Raw genomic sequence first — 13,404 nt, 5'->3', positions numbered from 1 at the left:
TATAACGTCAGTCTGCATGTTATTCTTATATCCATTTATTACAATAGATGATAGTTCAAGAAGGTTGGTGGTGGTCGATCTTCGCTTAACAAAACCATGCTGACACGGTGATATTAGCGAGGAACATAAGTGCTGCAAATGAGAAGTAATAATACATTCAAATGCTTTAGGAATTGCCGACAATTTAGAAATGCCTCTATAATTCTGGGCATCCGCCTTCGCACCCTTTTTGTGGAGTGGAATAATGAAAGAGTCCTTCCAGATAGTTGGAAAAACTGATGATGAAATAGACAAATGAAAAAGTTTAAGAATCGGTTTACAAATGGTTGAAGCACAAAACTTAAGCACACTCCCAGGGAGTCCATCAGGACCGGGAGAATACGTTGGCGTTGTTGTTGCTAAATCCTTTAAAAGAGAACTTTCGGTAATTACAGGGGTAAAAATACAATTAGCCCTATTTAAGTGGTTAGGGTAGGTAGGGTTTGACCAAGCAGCCGAACTATAAGTAGTTTGGAAAAACTCGGCAAATAAGTCCGCAATTTCAGAATCCGACGATGCCTCTTTTGAGTTTAAACGTACCGATGAAGGCAATGCCGAAGACTTACGCTTGGCATTAACGAAGTTATAAAACTGCTTCGGATCATTTGAAAACTCGAGTTTACATCGATTTAAATACATGGAATAGCAATGACTGTTGAGAACATTAAAATCTGAACGAGCCACAACATATTTCGCAAAATCAGATGGCTTTCCCGTTTTTTTATACTTTTTATAAGTGTTGGATTTAAGATTTTTAAGTCTTTGAAGCTCATTGTTGAACCAAGGAGGCCTGTTTAGCTTCGGAGGAAGACTGTCAGGTACGCATTCGTCAAAGAAAGTGTTTAAAACGCTATAGAAAAGTTCAATTGCACTGTCAATATCCATGCAATTGTACAAATCAGTCCAATTATATTGAGAAATCATGTAGTTTAGTTTATTATAGTCACATTTACGAAAGCATCTCCTTTTAGTTTGAGGAACTAAAGGAGAAAGGGTATCAGTACAGGGGAGGCCAATTGTCAATTCCAAAGTTGGATGATATTGGTCTTCAGGTACAACAAGTGCGTCAATTCTAGCTACAGTGACTTCATGCGGATCTAACACAAAGACAAGATCTAATTGTCTATTTAATGAATTTCGTATAAAGCTTACTTGCTGTAACGATAATTCTAAAAGGCCATCCACAAAATCATGGGCGGATAAAGGAGTAACAAATCAATGTTAACTGCATAGTAAATAAAATTCAGGTAGATTTAATCACAAAATTATGGCCCTTTCTTCTTCAAAATAAATTGTCGTTTGAATTATTTCGGAATTCATACCATTCATTTATTTAATTCTATTAAACTCAAAATTCAAATTCATTCAATTCTATTAAACTCAAACTTCTAATTAATTCATTCATATAAAAGAAAAAATTCTAAATAATTCATTGAATCCATTCATGCAGGGCTCTATTGTCAACAAACCCAGCTGATTGAGAGTAAGACCATGCTACATGCAACGAATAAAATTTATCGACTAGTGAAACTTTTAAGACATTTTTCCACTATGCCGTTTTTTCGGTATTTTTGTGTATTTTCGATTAACAACGCGATAGGCGGACGTTAGGTGTTCCCATTGGCAAACACGTCTGAAAACAGCTGTTCTGCTATTATCATTTGCAAGCTGTCACTCGGCTAAAGGGCATGCGAGGAAGATGGATATATAACATTTTTTTGATAACTTTTTAATGAATGGTCTGATTTGAAAAATGTCTTATACATTTCGATAAATCTCTAAGGGTGTGGGCGCCAGAAACATTTTAAAATCGATAGTGGGCGATTGTGGGCGTTAGAGGGGGCGTGGCGCCCGGCTGAAACAAACTTGCGCTGCGTAGGAAGCCCAATATGGAATATATATGGAAAATCTCAACCTTTTAGCTTTTGTAGTTTCCGAGATCTCAGCGTTCATACGGACAGACGGACAGACAGACAGACGGACATGGCTAGATCGACTCGGCTAGTGACTCTGATCAAGAATATATATACTTTATAGGGCCGGAAACGCTTCCTTCTCTCTGTTACATACTATTTCACAAATACAATATACCCTTTTAGTAACGAGGTATAACTATACGAAATAAAGTTCATTTAAATATCAACAATAAAGGGTTTTAATATATCCCGGTTCTTATCAGCCTCTTATCAGTTTCGTGTCCAGAAAAATGTTCATGTCTGGTTAATACAGCTAAAAATTACCACAAATTTCATTTTCCAGCCCTGTAACGCGACAATTTTCTACCCTCCCCTCCTCTCCCACGCCAACAAGTTTTGAATGGGATTTGGGCGCGTTAAACGGTAAATGGATGCAAACGCGACGCGTCCATAATGAGCAGAGGGCATTAGCCGAACTGAGTACTAGGCTTAACCTAGTAAATTCTTGAAAATAAAATGGTATTAAATAGTATTTATTTTCAGGCTAGTATTTTTTATTATAATCCGTACGGTCACGCTAGTGTTCTCATTTCTTTATTTTATGGATAGATTTGTTTCAAAATAAATTGCAAATAATATTTATTTAACATATTAACATATAACAAATTTGTAAGTCAAGTTATTAATATTAAAAATACCTAAATAAAGTAGTACTTGTATATTAATTTTGGAAGCCTTGGTTTAATCGTGTTTATGTAAAATATACACGAAAATGTGTGCATACATATGCGAATTCAAAAGTATTCCTTTCCAAACTTGAGTACTTTTACATTTCTATGTTTTTATATATGTAAGCGTATGTATTTTTATGTATGTGCGAATGCACAAAATCTTAAATACATACATGTACATATGTATGTATGTATGCGTAGGTATTGTTTTGCATGTACACCTTTTGAGCTAATGTTAAGATAATACTGTTTTTAATTTCAGTTTAATTAATTTTCAATAATTTTGGAAGAGACACCAGCCTGAGGTACATTTATGTTCATACATATGTACATATACGCATACATGTGTGCATAAATATGGACTGCAAGCAAAAATCACGATGCAACGTAATTTTTTTAATTGTTGCAATGACATTGGGTTTGTATTAGTTATACAAAAGTAGCTTTTTATGTCCTACGAAACTAGGTCGTTAGACCGACATTCATAAATATGTAAATAATTGTTAGCTTTACGGCAGTGGAAGCCAGCGAGCACTATCACCAATGACGAACGCACGAACATGTTCGCCGAACAAATTCAACTGTGGAAGTGTGTTAGACTCATATACAGTGGCTCACAGCTTATTTCGTGCAGAGGTAAACTTAAAATTCAAACTCGTATAGCTAACAAAATATACGATAATTTACCATTCTGGCCCTTATTAACCCACTTCTTTATTTTTAGATTCCATAGAATAACACTTAAAATTAAGAAAAACTAAAATCATTGACTTTTTTAATGTCACAGCTTATTTCGCGCAAAACTTTAAAATTATTATTATTTGTAAATTATGGCTCAAAATGTGTTTTTTTAATTTCTTCATTGAAGCGCCTATTATTAACAATTTTTTTTTGGAATTTTAAGGCGTAAGGAATAACTATTTTTGAGCACCCTGGCTTTAAAAATATTTATACATGGGCGTAACTTAAAAGCTGGAGGGAGATTACACTTCAGGCATTTCAGCCCTCAAAGATTAGTAGGCTACGCTCATGTGCTTATATTCAAAGCAAAACTACTTAGATCGTTTAGAAATATGTTATTTAAAATTGTGACAGGTTTGGGCACTGTTTGTGAATCGTCACTGTGAAGGAAGGAAGAAAAACAATTTTAAAAATTCCAAAACAATTCACAAAAATCTGATGAGTGTCCTAAAAATTAAGGACATAAGGTGTCTTTGGATCAAAAATGCATCGTAGAAAAAAAATATTTTTATTTAACTTTTAAACGCTGTTCACAAATGAAGATTTTTAAACTTTGCTGTGACTTTGAAATTTTGAATGCGCCTTCTCTTCTCTTGTGGTTCAGTTAGATTTAATTTTCCAAAACGACCGTATAAAAGAGACGTGTAACTATTTATTTCCGAAAAGATTACCAAAATTGGTTGACCACTCTTGAAGATATATCCCAAAAGACGAAGAAAATTTGTGATTTTCTTAAATTAAAGATACCGCAAATACCAGAGCTGATGGACTATAGGCGTAGTGGCAACTTATGCTTAGAAAAGCCTAATTTATCAAAATAAAATGGTGGCAGGCCTGGACATCGACCCATGTCACATTTTGTCGGCCTGTGTTATTAAAATAGTATAGTAAATTTAACATTACGGTCTTCAAAGTTGGCTAATGTCAAAGGTACATGTTTCTAGAAGCTATTTCTTAAAAAAAACTTAATTTGAAGTCCCTAAAAACATCTGACATGCCCAAACCCTATCACAACCCGCCACTTTGCTTAAGCGTAGATTTTCAGCGTTTGTGAGGTCCTCGGAACTCCGTCAGGATCATACATGGTGCATACAAGTAAACCAATATTTAGTCAGTGAGGGCTTAAAAGCAAATATAAAATCATTCCAGATGAAAATTTGACGAATATCGAGCTTCCTGGCTATTTTTCATCTGCTGAGCATATACTTGTAGGTAATAAATACTTTATTTCGGCTTGATTGGCCAATAATGTTGTGATCTCGCTGTAAGAGGCGGAAATTTTGTTCTAAGCATTATTAGACCATTTCGTTGCGAACAATTACAGCCAACTTTGAAGCCCGTACTGTTAAATTTACTAAACTATTTTAATAATTTTAAGTCTGTTCCGGTTCAGATACTATTGTACAGGATGCATTTTGGGCCTATTGGTACCACTTAATTCCTTTGTAAGAAGCGTTTGATCATGGATAGTTGAGAACTGGGTCCTTGCTCAATAAAGTTTGCAATAATACATTTTTCGACATTTTTAATACGAAAATATACATTTAAACATTTTAATTGATTATTTTATTTTTTTGCATGTAACTTTTTATACCCTTGTAGAGGGTATTATAATTTCAGTCAGATGTTTGCAACGCAGTGAAGAAGACGTTTCCGACCACATAAAGTATATATATTCTTGATCAGCACCAATAGCCGAGTCTATCTAGCCATGTCCGTCTGTCCGTTTCTATGGGAACTAGTATCTCAGTTTTAAAGCTATCGCGATGAAACTTTCCCGAAAGTCTTCTTTCTATTGCAGGTAGTACATATGTCGGAGCGAGCCGGATCGGACCACTATATCTTAAGGCTCCCATAGGAATATTCAAACAAATATAAGAAAATTCATTGTAACTTTGTAGGAAGTAGGCGTTTTGATTCTTGACTACTTAAAAACAAAATTTAAATAAATAGAAACGCTGAATCTGGAATCCCTGGAACTGCACCGAGTAAGCATTCTTTAATCTACAAGGGTATATAAGCTTCGGCTGGCCGAAGGTAGCTTCCCTTCTTGTTTTTTTTTTAGTGTATTTGACAAATTTAAAATTCCAAAAAAAATTGTTAATAATAGGCGCTTGAAGAAGAAATGAAGAAATTAAAAAAACACATTTTGAGCCATAATTTACAAATAATAATAATTTTAAAGTTTTGCACGAAATAAGCTGTGACATTAAAAAAGTCAATGATTTTAGTTTTTCTTAATTTTAAGTGTTATTCTATGGAATCTAAAAATAAAGAAGTGGGTTAATAAGGGCCAGAGTACTACCTAACATAACTGCATTTAAATTTTGGTAATTTATCGTATATTTTGTTAGCTATACGAGTTTAAGTTTTAAGTTTACCTCTGCGCGAAATAAGCTGTGAGCCAATCTTAACAATCTTAGCTGCAACAAAGCGAATTTCAGGAATTGTTTCTGTAGTCGGTCTGTTCTGTTTCCATGTGGGGTAGTGAAGGGATTCCAGATAAAAGCTGTATATTCTAGTTAAGATCGTACAAATGCAAAATAAAGCGCAAAAACAAACATCATAGGCAATAATATATCTGGAATTTTCGGAACAGCAACGATCGAGCGAGTATCACTGTGGACGGCAGCCCGCGTAATGACGAAGCGCACCTGGAGAGTGTGCGTTATATACGGGGGTGTCACAGAAATTATTTCCAACCGAAATCCGTTAAAGTTCTTACGTGCATCAATGCAAAATCCAACCGTCTTCGGTTGGAAGAGATTTCTGTGACACCCCTGATAGCCGCAGAATCTCCGTCTCTCTCACGCTCATTTAGCTGAGTAACGGCTAATTGATAGTTGAGGCACTAGACAATAGCATTCTCACTTGTTTTTTTTCTATTTTCAGCAAAAACCGCCTTGGCTGATGTTCTACAATGCTATAAGTGCTCCGTATCTATAGAAAAATATGTCGTGAAGAATGAAACTATGACGACGCCCCTATGCTCAAAGTTTCAAGACTCTGCAAATTTCGTGGTACAATGTCCATATTCAACAATGTGTTTAAAATCTATTTCAATTCTGCATTTACAAAATGGACAGAGTCAAGAAGCTATTACTAGAGGATGCGCCCAACAAAAAAATACTACACAGGTGTGATTTGTTTAAAAAAAGAGGAAAAACAGGGATAAGGTCTTTTGTTTATGACGCGTTAGGCTTTTCGGCCCTTTTGTACAAAATAACTGGTCAGACAAAGTCTGACCACAATGACTAACTACTATATTAACCAAGATTTGGTGGTTGAATGTGATTTGTGGACCGCGGCAAAATTATAGAAACATCAACAGTATAATAATTACAATATCGAATCCATGAAAAGCTTCCAAGCGATTGATGGAAAATACTGTTAGTGCTGGACTCCTGAATAGCGAAAATGTCACCAACATTTTTTTTCATTGCCACAGTTTTTGTTAAGTTTCCAATATATTTCCAATATTTTATTTCAAATTCCAGTTTGGGAATTCATATAAAAAAACGGAACGAAATTAGAATATTGGGAATAAGTCTATTGAGTTTAATTTTGCCATACAAATAATTTTTGAGATACAACAATATGAATTTCGGATTTATATGTGTCGGCTTTATTTGTGTAAGCTTTATATGTGAAATTTTCAGCTTTTCGGCCATACCACGTCAAAAGCGATAGAAAATTTGGGTAAACAGAATTGTTGTATTTGAAAGAAAACGATTTTACTTCACTACTTTGCATTAAACATCTACCATTTTCTATCGAAAAAATAGGTTTTCTAAGAGCTGATCCCAAATTGCGTGTCATGTATGACTTGAAACCTATTTAATAGTACTTTTTTAAGCTAAAAACAGGAAAGGAAGTTAACTTCGGCAAGCCGAAGTTTATATACCCTTGCAGTTATAGGAAGAACCCAAAATTTTGTCCTCACTCGATCGGTGCTGTTCCTAAGATTCTAAATATATTATTGCCTATAAAAAATGTTGATATTAAACTGTCAAAAATTAAAACGCCTACTTAATACAAAGTTACAATGTATTTTTGGGTATATTGTATTCGTGCAAAAGTATGTAACAGCTAGAAGGAAGCATTTCCGGTCCTATAAAGTATATATATTCTTGATCAGGGTAATTAGCCGAGTTGATCTAGCCATGTCCGTCTGTCCGTCTGTCTGTCTGTATGAACGCTGAGATCTCGGAAACAACACAAGCTAGAAAGTAACCAACACATATTCTTGGGCTTCCTACGCAGCGCAAGTTTCTTTCAGCCGAGGACCAGACGTCCTCTAACGCCCACAATATCCTTGAACGATTTTAAAAGGTGTCTGCCGCCAACACCTTTAATGATTTCAGAAAAGTAAAAATTTAGTTTTATTGTGTTTATTTATACCTATCGAAATGGTGAAGAAATTTTCCAAATCGGACCATTCGTTAAAAAGTTATGCGCGATCAAAGTTTTATATATCCATCTCCCTAGCACTCCCTTTAGCTGAGTATAGCGTTCTCTCTGGTTTTATGTATTTTTTGAGATTAATCCTATTAAAAACATAACATATAGTGGTGCGATCCGGCTCGACCCGACGTATGTACTACCTGCAATAGAAAGAAGACTTTTTGTAAAGTTTCATCGCAATAGCTTTAAAACTGGGAGACTAGTTCGCTTAGAAACGGACAGACGGACATTACTAGATGGACTCGGCTATTGGTGCTGATCAAGAATATATATACTTAATGTGGTCGGAAACGTCTTCTTCACTGCGTTGCACAGAATTGACCGAAATTATGATACCTCTGCAAGGGTATAATAATGAACTATAATATAGATAACACTAAGCAACATTTAAAATTTACCTCGGTTGATGCTATGTTTTTGAAATTGTTACAAATTCTCAAGTTAAACTGCGTTTTCCAAAAAGTTCCCTGACGCAAGGATTCTTAGCACAAAGATCTCAAAGTTCGAAAAATGCTGAAATTTACCAACTTTCCGGTCTCAAGCAAACGGATTCATGGTTTGTTTTGATGTTACATTTTTTTTATAAGATACACTCTTTATCTTTTAAACCCAATACCTAGAATAATTTTAGGATTTTGTTCAAGGGAGAAACAAATTCTAGAAAACATAGTCAAAAAGCATAAAACTTTACAGCTGTGGTCAAAATAGAAGTAGTGTTTCCGCCCTCTGTTTTCAAAAGTTTGTTGCTATAATTTTTCTTATCCAATTAGTCTATTAGTAAAATTATAATTAATACAATATTACCAGAAGAAGGTAAATTACAACAACAAACTTTTGAAAACAGAGGGCGGCAACACTACTACTATTTCTACCGCAGCTGTGTACTTTTTTGATTTTTGACTATGTTTTCTAGAATTTGTTTCTCCCTTGAATAAAATCTTAAAATTATTCTAAGTATGGGGTTTGAAAGATTTATTTATTTTTTTCTTATTTCCTGGTGCTACAAGGATTTCCCTTTTAATTAATGCATTAGTCACAAAAACAATATTAAGAATAATGAAAATATGTAGGTTCCAAGTTATATTAGAGTTTTACATTTATATCTAACATTTAATACAATTAACATTTAGAACTGACGGTTTAAATAATTGTTGAAAGTTTAAATTTATTTGTTATTTAATTTTAATTTTAACTTTAATGTAAACTTTTATTTTAATTTTAAAAATGTAAATAAATTGTCTCTAAATTGCGTTGTGCTATCAATTATTTGAAGACGTTGTGGCAGTATGTTCCACAACGGAATAGTATGAATAAAAAATTGGCGATCCGAGGATGCTAGCTTATGATAAATGTTTATAATATTTCGGGTTCTTGTCAAAGAGTGTATCTTTTAAAACACTTTAACATCAAAACAAACCATGAATCCATTTGCCTGTGAGACCTCCGGAAAGTTGGCCAATCTCAGAATTTTTAGAACTTTGAGGTCCTTGTGCTAGAAATCCTTGCGTCGGGGATCTTTTTGGAAAACGCAGTTAAGCTTGGGAATCCGTTACGAATTAAAAAATATAGCATCCATCTAGGTACATTTAAAAAGCATTCATTTTGTAATTATTTGCATAACCTATTACTTATTTTCAGGTATTTCGGAACAAACAGTGGGAACAAGAACATTTGGTTCAGGAAGTGTACGATGAGGGATGTATACCCATAAAGACTGATTTCTTGGGAGGATCATTTAAAACACATTGTTATTGTCGAGGACATTTTTGTAATACAGCGAGTTTTTTAAATCTTAAAAGTAACACTTTGCTTAAGAAGTTTTCAGTTCTTACTTTATGGATATATTTATATATATGTGCGTAACTGGGGTAACTAAGTACTTCTTTGGACCTTTAAAACAATTATGAACTAATAACATTTCAATAATATTGTGGATAAACTTCTAATCGACCGGAGCAAAGTCGTCGAATTCCTAATTTTTGTTCCACGCAAACTTTAAAGATATGTTGTGAGATAGACCTAGACCGATCTTTTTTTAGATTATGGAATGTTTTCTTTACATTATTTATCAACAAAATTATTGTTACTTATTTTATATTAATAAACAAAACCGTAATTCCTGACCTGATGTTACCTACAAAATAATTGCGTGGGTCGAAACAATTAGCGACGCATTTTGAACGTATTGGGTTCGGCGGTGTTCTTGAAATATTAGAGAAATGATTCCCGTGTTTTAAATTTTGTTTTTAAACTGAAATCCATAACCTACTTTAAAACAAGAAGGCTTTAATTTTCTATCTATTGTTTTTCCGGTTTTTCCTCCTGATCCTCTTGATACATATAAAGGGGAGTGTAGGGTAAGGTGACGAACGATTCGTTTTTTGATGCTACTTTTCCAAAAATCAATATTTTTTAAAAGTGTAAAAGCATAAAGTTACTTACATCTACTATTTCTGTAAAAGTACAATTAAAAATTCCAACGGAGCAAAATCCTACAGCGTTTAGTGGAAACCATTCTTTACATTCAAAAATTGCATGGTAAGGGGAACGATATGTTTCTTAATGTTACTTCCCCAAAAATTAATATTTTTTAAAAGTGTAAACAGAAAAACTAATTTTCTAGGTGAATTTATTTTTAAAATAAATTAAACTGACGGTACAACTAAAAATAATCGAAAACTACAATAAAACTACCGCATTTAATGTTATCTGGTATTATTATAGTTTTTTTTAGACATAATACACAATAACAATTCAAATTCTTAAATAAAAAAAGTTCGTCACATGGTACACTTGGAGCATAAATTGTTTTGTGGAAATTAAGACATAAACCAAGAGAGAAGGCTATCGTCGGGTTGGTGTCCCGACTATCTAATACCCGTCACTCAGCTAAAGGGAGTCCGAGGGAGATGGATATGGGCATTTCCAGGGTGACGGACGCGACATTTTTTCAACTTAAATTTTAAAAATAACAGTGACATCTCTTGTTCGATAGCTCAGAAAAATGGTGAAAAAATGAAGATTATCTATCCAGCCAGTTTTTAGAAATAAAATAAAATAAGTGAAATACGGACGCGACAAAAATAGAACTGCAATATTGAAAACTTTAGAAAAACCTTAAAAAATATTATTTTGGGTTTTTTTTCAAGAATACCTGTTAAGTAACAGAACACATCAAAGCAAGTTCGGTGGCAAAACATTCAGCAATTTTTTTTCTAAAACTAGTGCAAGAATACAAACGCAACATGTTGCTACTTAACAAAATATTGCAACTTTTTATTTTGTTAAAATGTTGCATAGCTATTATACGTGTTACTAAAGTTCGTACTGTAAAGTTTGGTTAAATTATTTTAGCCTTATTCACATCTTTTTAATAGAAACATAGTTTTTATATAGCTCGTTCTATGAAAATTATATGACAAAGTGTTTAGAGCTTAATTAAATTCTGCAGTGCAGAAATTTAGCCAAAGTACATCTATTAAAAAATATATTCCTTTTTAAAAAAAGGTAATCTTATAAATATGTTGCACGTATAGGTAATTTATAAAATTACGTTTTTAGTGGGAAAGGCTGTAACGCCCATACAAATTTCGAATTGCCCGGTAATGGATGCATGGTGTATTTTGGAATCTGTGCAACACTTTTACATTTAAATTGCAGTGGTAACGAAAATTCCACCACTTCTGTGGTACGGAATGTAAAGAAGCTTAATTCTCGAACATATTGAAAACAGAGGGCGGCAACACTACTACTATTTCTACCGCAGCTGTGTACTTTTTTGATTTTTGACTATGTTTTCTAGAATTTGTTTCTCCCTTGAATAAAATCTTAAAATTATTCTAAGTATGGGGTTTGAAAGATTTATTTATTTTTTTCTTATTTCCTGGTGCTACAAGGATTTCCCTTTTAATTAATGCATTAGTCACAAAAACAATATTAAGAATAATGAAAATATGTAGGTTCCAAGTTATATTAGAGTTTTACATTTATATCTAACATTTAATACAATTAACATTTAGAACTGACGGTTTAAATAATTGTTGAAAGTTTAAATTTATTTGTTATTTAATTTTAATTTTAACTTTAATGTAAACTTTTATTTTAATTTTAAAAATGTAAATAAATTGTCTCTAAATTGCGTTGTGCTATCAATTATTTGAAGACGTTGTGGCAGTATGTTCCACAACGGAATAGTATGAATAAAAAATTGGCGATCCGAGGATGCTAGCTTATGATAAATGTTTATAATATTTCGGGTTCTTGTCAAAGAGTGTATCTTTTAAAACACTTTAACATCAAAACAAACCATGAATCCATTTGCCTGTGAGACCTCCGGAAAGTTGGCCAATCTCAGAATTTTTAGAACTTTGAGGTCCTTGTGCTAGAAATCCTTGCGTCGGGGATCTTTTTGGAAAACGCAGTTAAGCTTGGGAATCCGTTACGAATTAAAAAATATAGCATCCATCTAGGTACATTTAAAAAGCATTCATTTTGTAATTATTTGCATAACCTATTACTTATTTTCAGGTATTTCGGAACAAACAGTGGGAACAAGAACATTTGGTTCAGGAAGTGTACGATGAGGGATGTATACCCATAAAGACTGATTTCTTGGGAGGATCATTTAAAACACATTGTTATTGTCGAGGACATTTTTGTAATACAGCGAGTTTTTTAAATCTTAAAAGTAACACTTTGCTTAAGAAGTTTTCAGTTCTTACTTTATGGATATATTTATATATATGTGCGTAACTGGGGTAACTAAGTACTTCTTTGGACCTTTAAAACAATTATGAACTAATAACATTTCAATAATATTGTGGATAAACTTCTAATCGACCGGAGCAAAGTCGTCGAATTCCTAATTTTTGTTCCACGCAAACTTTAAAGATATGTTGTGAGATAGACCTAGACCGATCTTTTTTTAGATTATGGAATGTTTTCTTTACATTATTTATCAACAAAATTATTGTTACTTATTTTATATTAATAAACAAAACCGTAATTCCTGACCTGATGTTACCTACAAAATAATTGCGTGGGTCGAAACAATTAGCGACGCATTTTGAACGTATTGGGTTCGGCGGTGTTCTTGAAATATTAGAGAAATGATTCCCGTGTTTTAAATTTTGTTTTTAAACTGAAATCCATAACCTACTTTAAAACAAGAAGGCTTTAATTTTCTATCTATTGTTTTTCCGGTTTTTCCTCCTGATCCTCTTGATACATATAAAGGGGAGTGTAGGGTAAGGTGACGAACGATTCGTTTTTTGATGCTACTTTTCCAAAAATCAATATTTTTTAAAAGTGTAAAAGCATAAAGTTACTTACATCTACTATTTCTGTAAAAGTACAATTAAAAATTCCAACGGAGCAAAATCCTACAGCGTTTAGTGGAAACCATTCTTTACATTCAAAAATTGCATGGTAAGGGGAACGATATGTTTCTTAATGTTACTTCCCCAAAAATTAATATTTTTTAAAAGTGTAAACAGAAAAACTAATTTTCTAGG

At 33.2% G+C, this 13,404-nt stretch overlaps 1 protein-coding gene and 1 long non-coding RNA gene across 5 annotated transcripts in view; one reads left to right on the top strand and one right to left on the bottom strand.

The window, feature by feature from the left end:
- Positions 1 to 13,404, bottom strand: part of LOC138913375 (phenoloxidase-activating factor 2) — a 166,559-nt gene that overhangs the window by 128,294 nt on the left and 24,861 nt on the right. Inside the window, exon 3 of one of the 3 annotated variants that reach the window (XM_070216941.1) lies at positions 7,762 to 8,031. The exons of the other annotated variants lie outside the window; for them this stretch is intronic. Within the exon in view, the coding sequence (XP_070073042.1) occupies positions 7,978 to 8,031 (54 nt within the window). The 3' untranslated portion in view covers positions 7,762 to 7,977. Of the gene's footprint in view, positions 1 to 7,761; positions 8,032 to 13,404 lie in introns of those variants that run through there. 3 annotated transcript variants of the gene reach the window in all.
- Positions 2,494 to 6,460, top strand: LOC138913376 (uncharacterized). Of its 2 annotated transcripts, none has more exons than XR_011419079.1 (3): positions 2,494 to 2,624; positions 2,949 to 3,104; positions 6,320 to 6,460. It is a non-coding gene; the product is annotated as an uncharacterized lncRNA (long non-coding RNA). The 2 variants fall into 2 exon arrangements; XR_011419080.1 differs by lacking the exon at positions 2,494 to 2,624 and adding an exon at positions 2,741 to 2,887.

The sequence above is a fragment of the Drosophila takahashii genome, chromosome 3R, assembly GCF_030179915.1.
Source record: "Drosophila takahashii strain IR98-3 E-12201 chromosome 3R, DtakHiC1v2, whole genome shotgun sequence".
Lineage (NCBI taxonomy): Eukaryota > Metazoa > Arthropoda > Insecta > Diptera > Drosophilidae > Drosophila > Drosophila takahashii.
The sequence above is the reverse complement of the archived record's forward strand: the minus strand, read 5'-3'. Positions and strand labels throughout refer to the sequence as shown.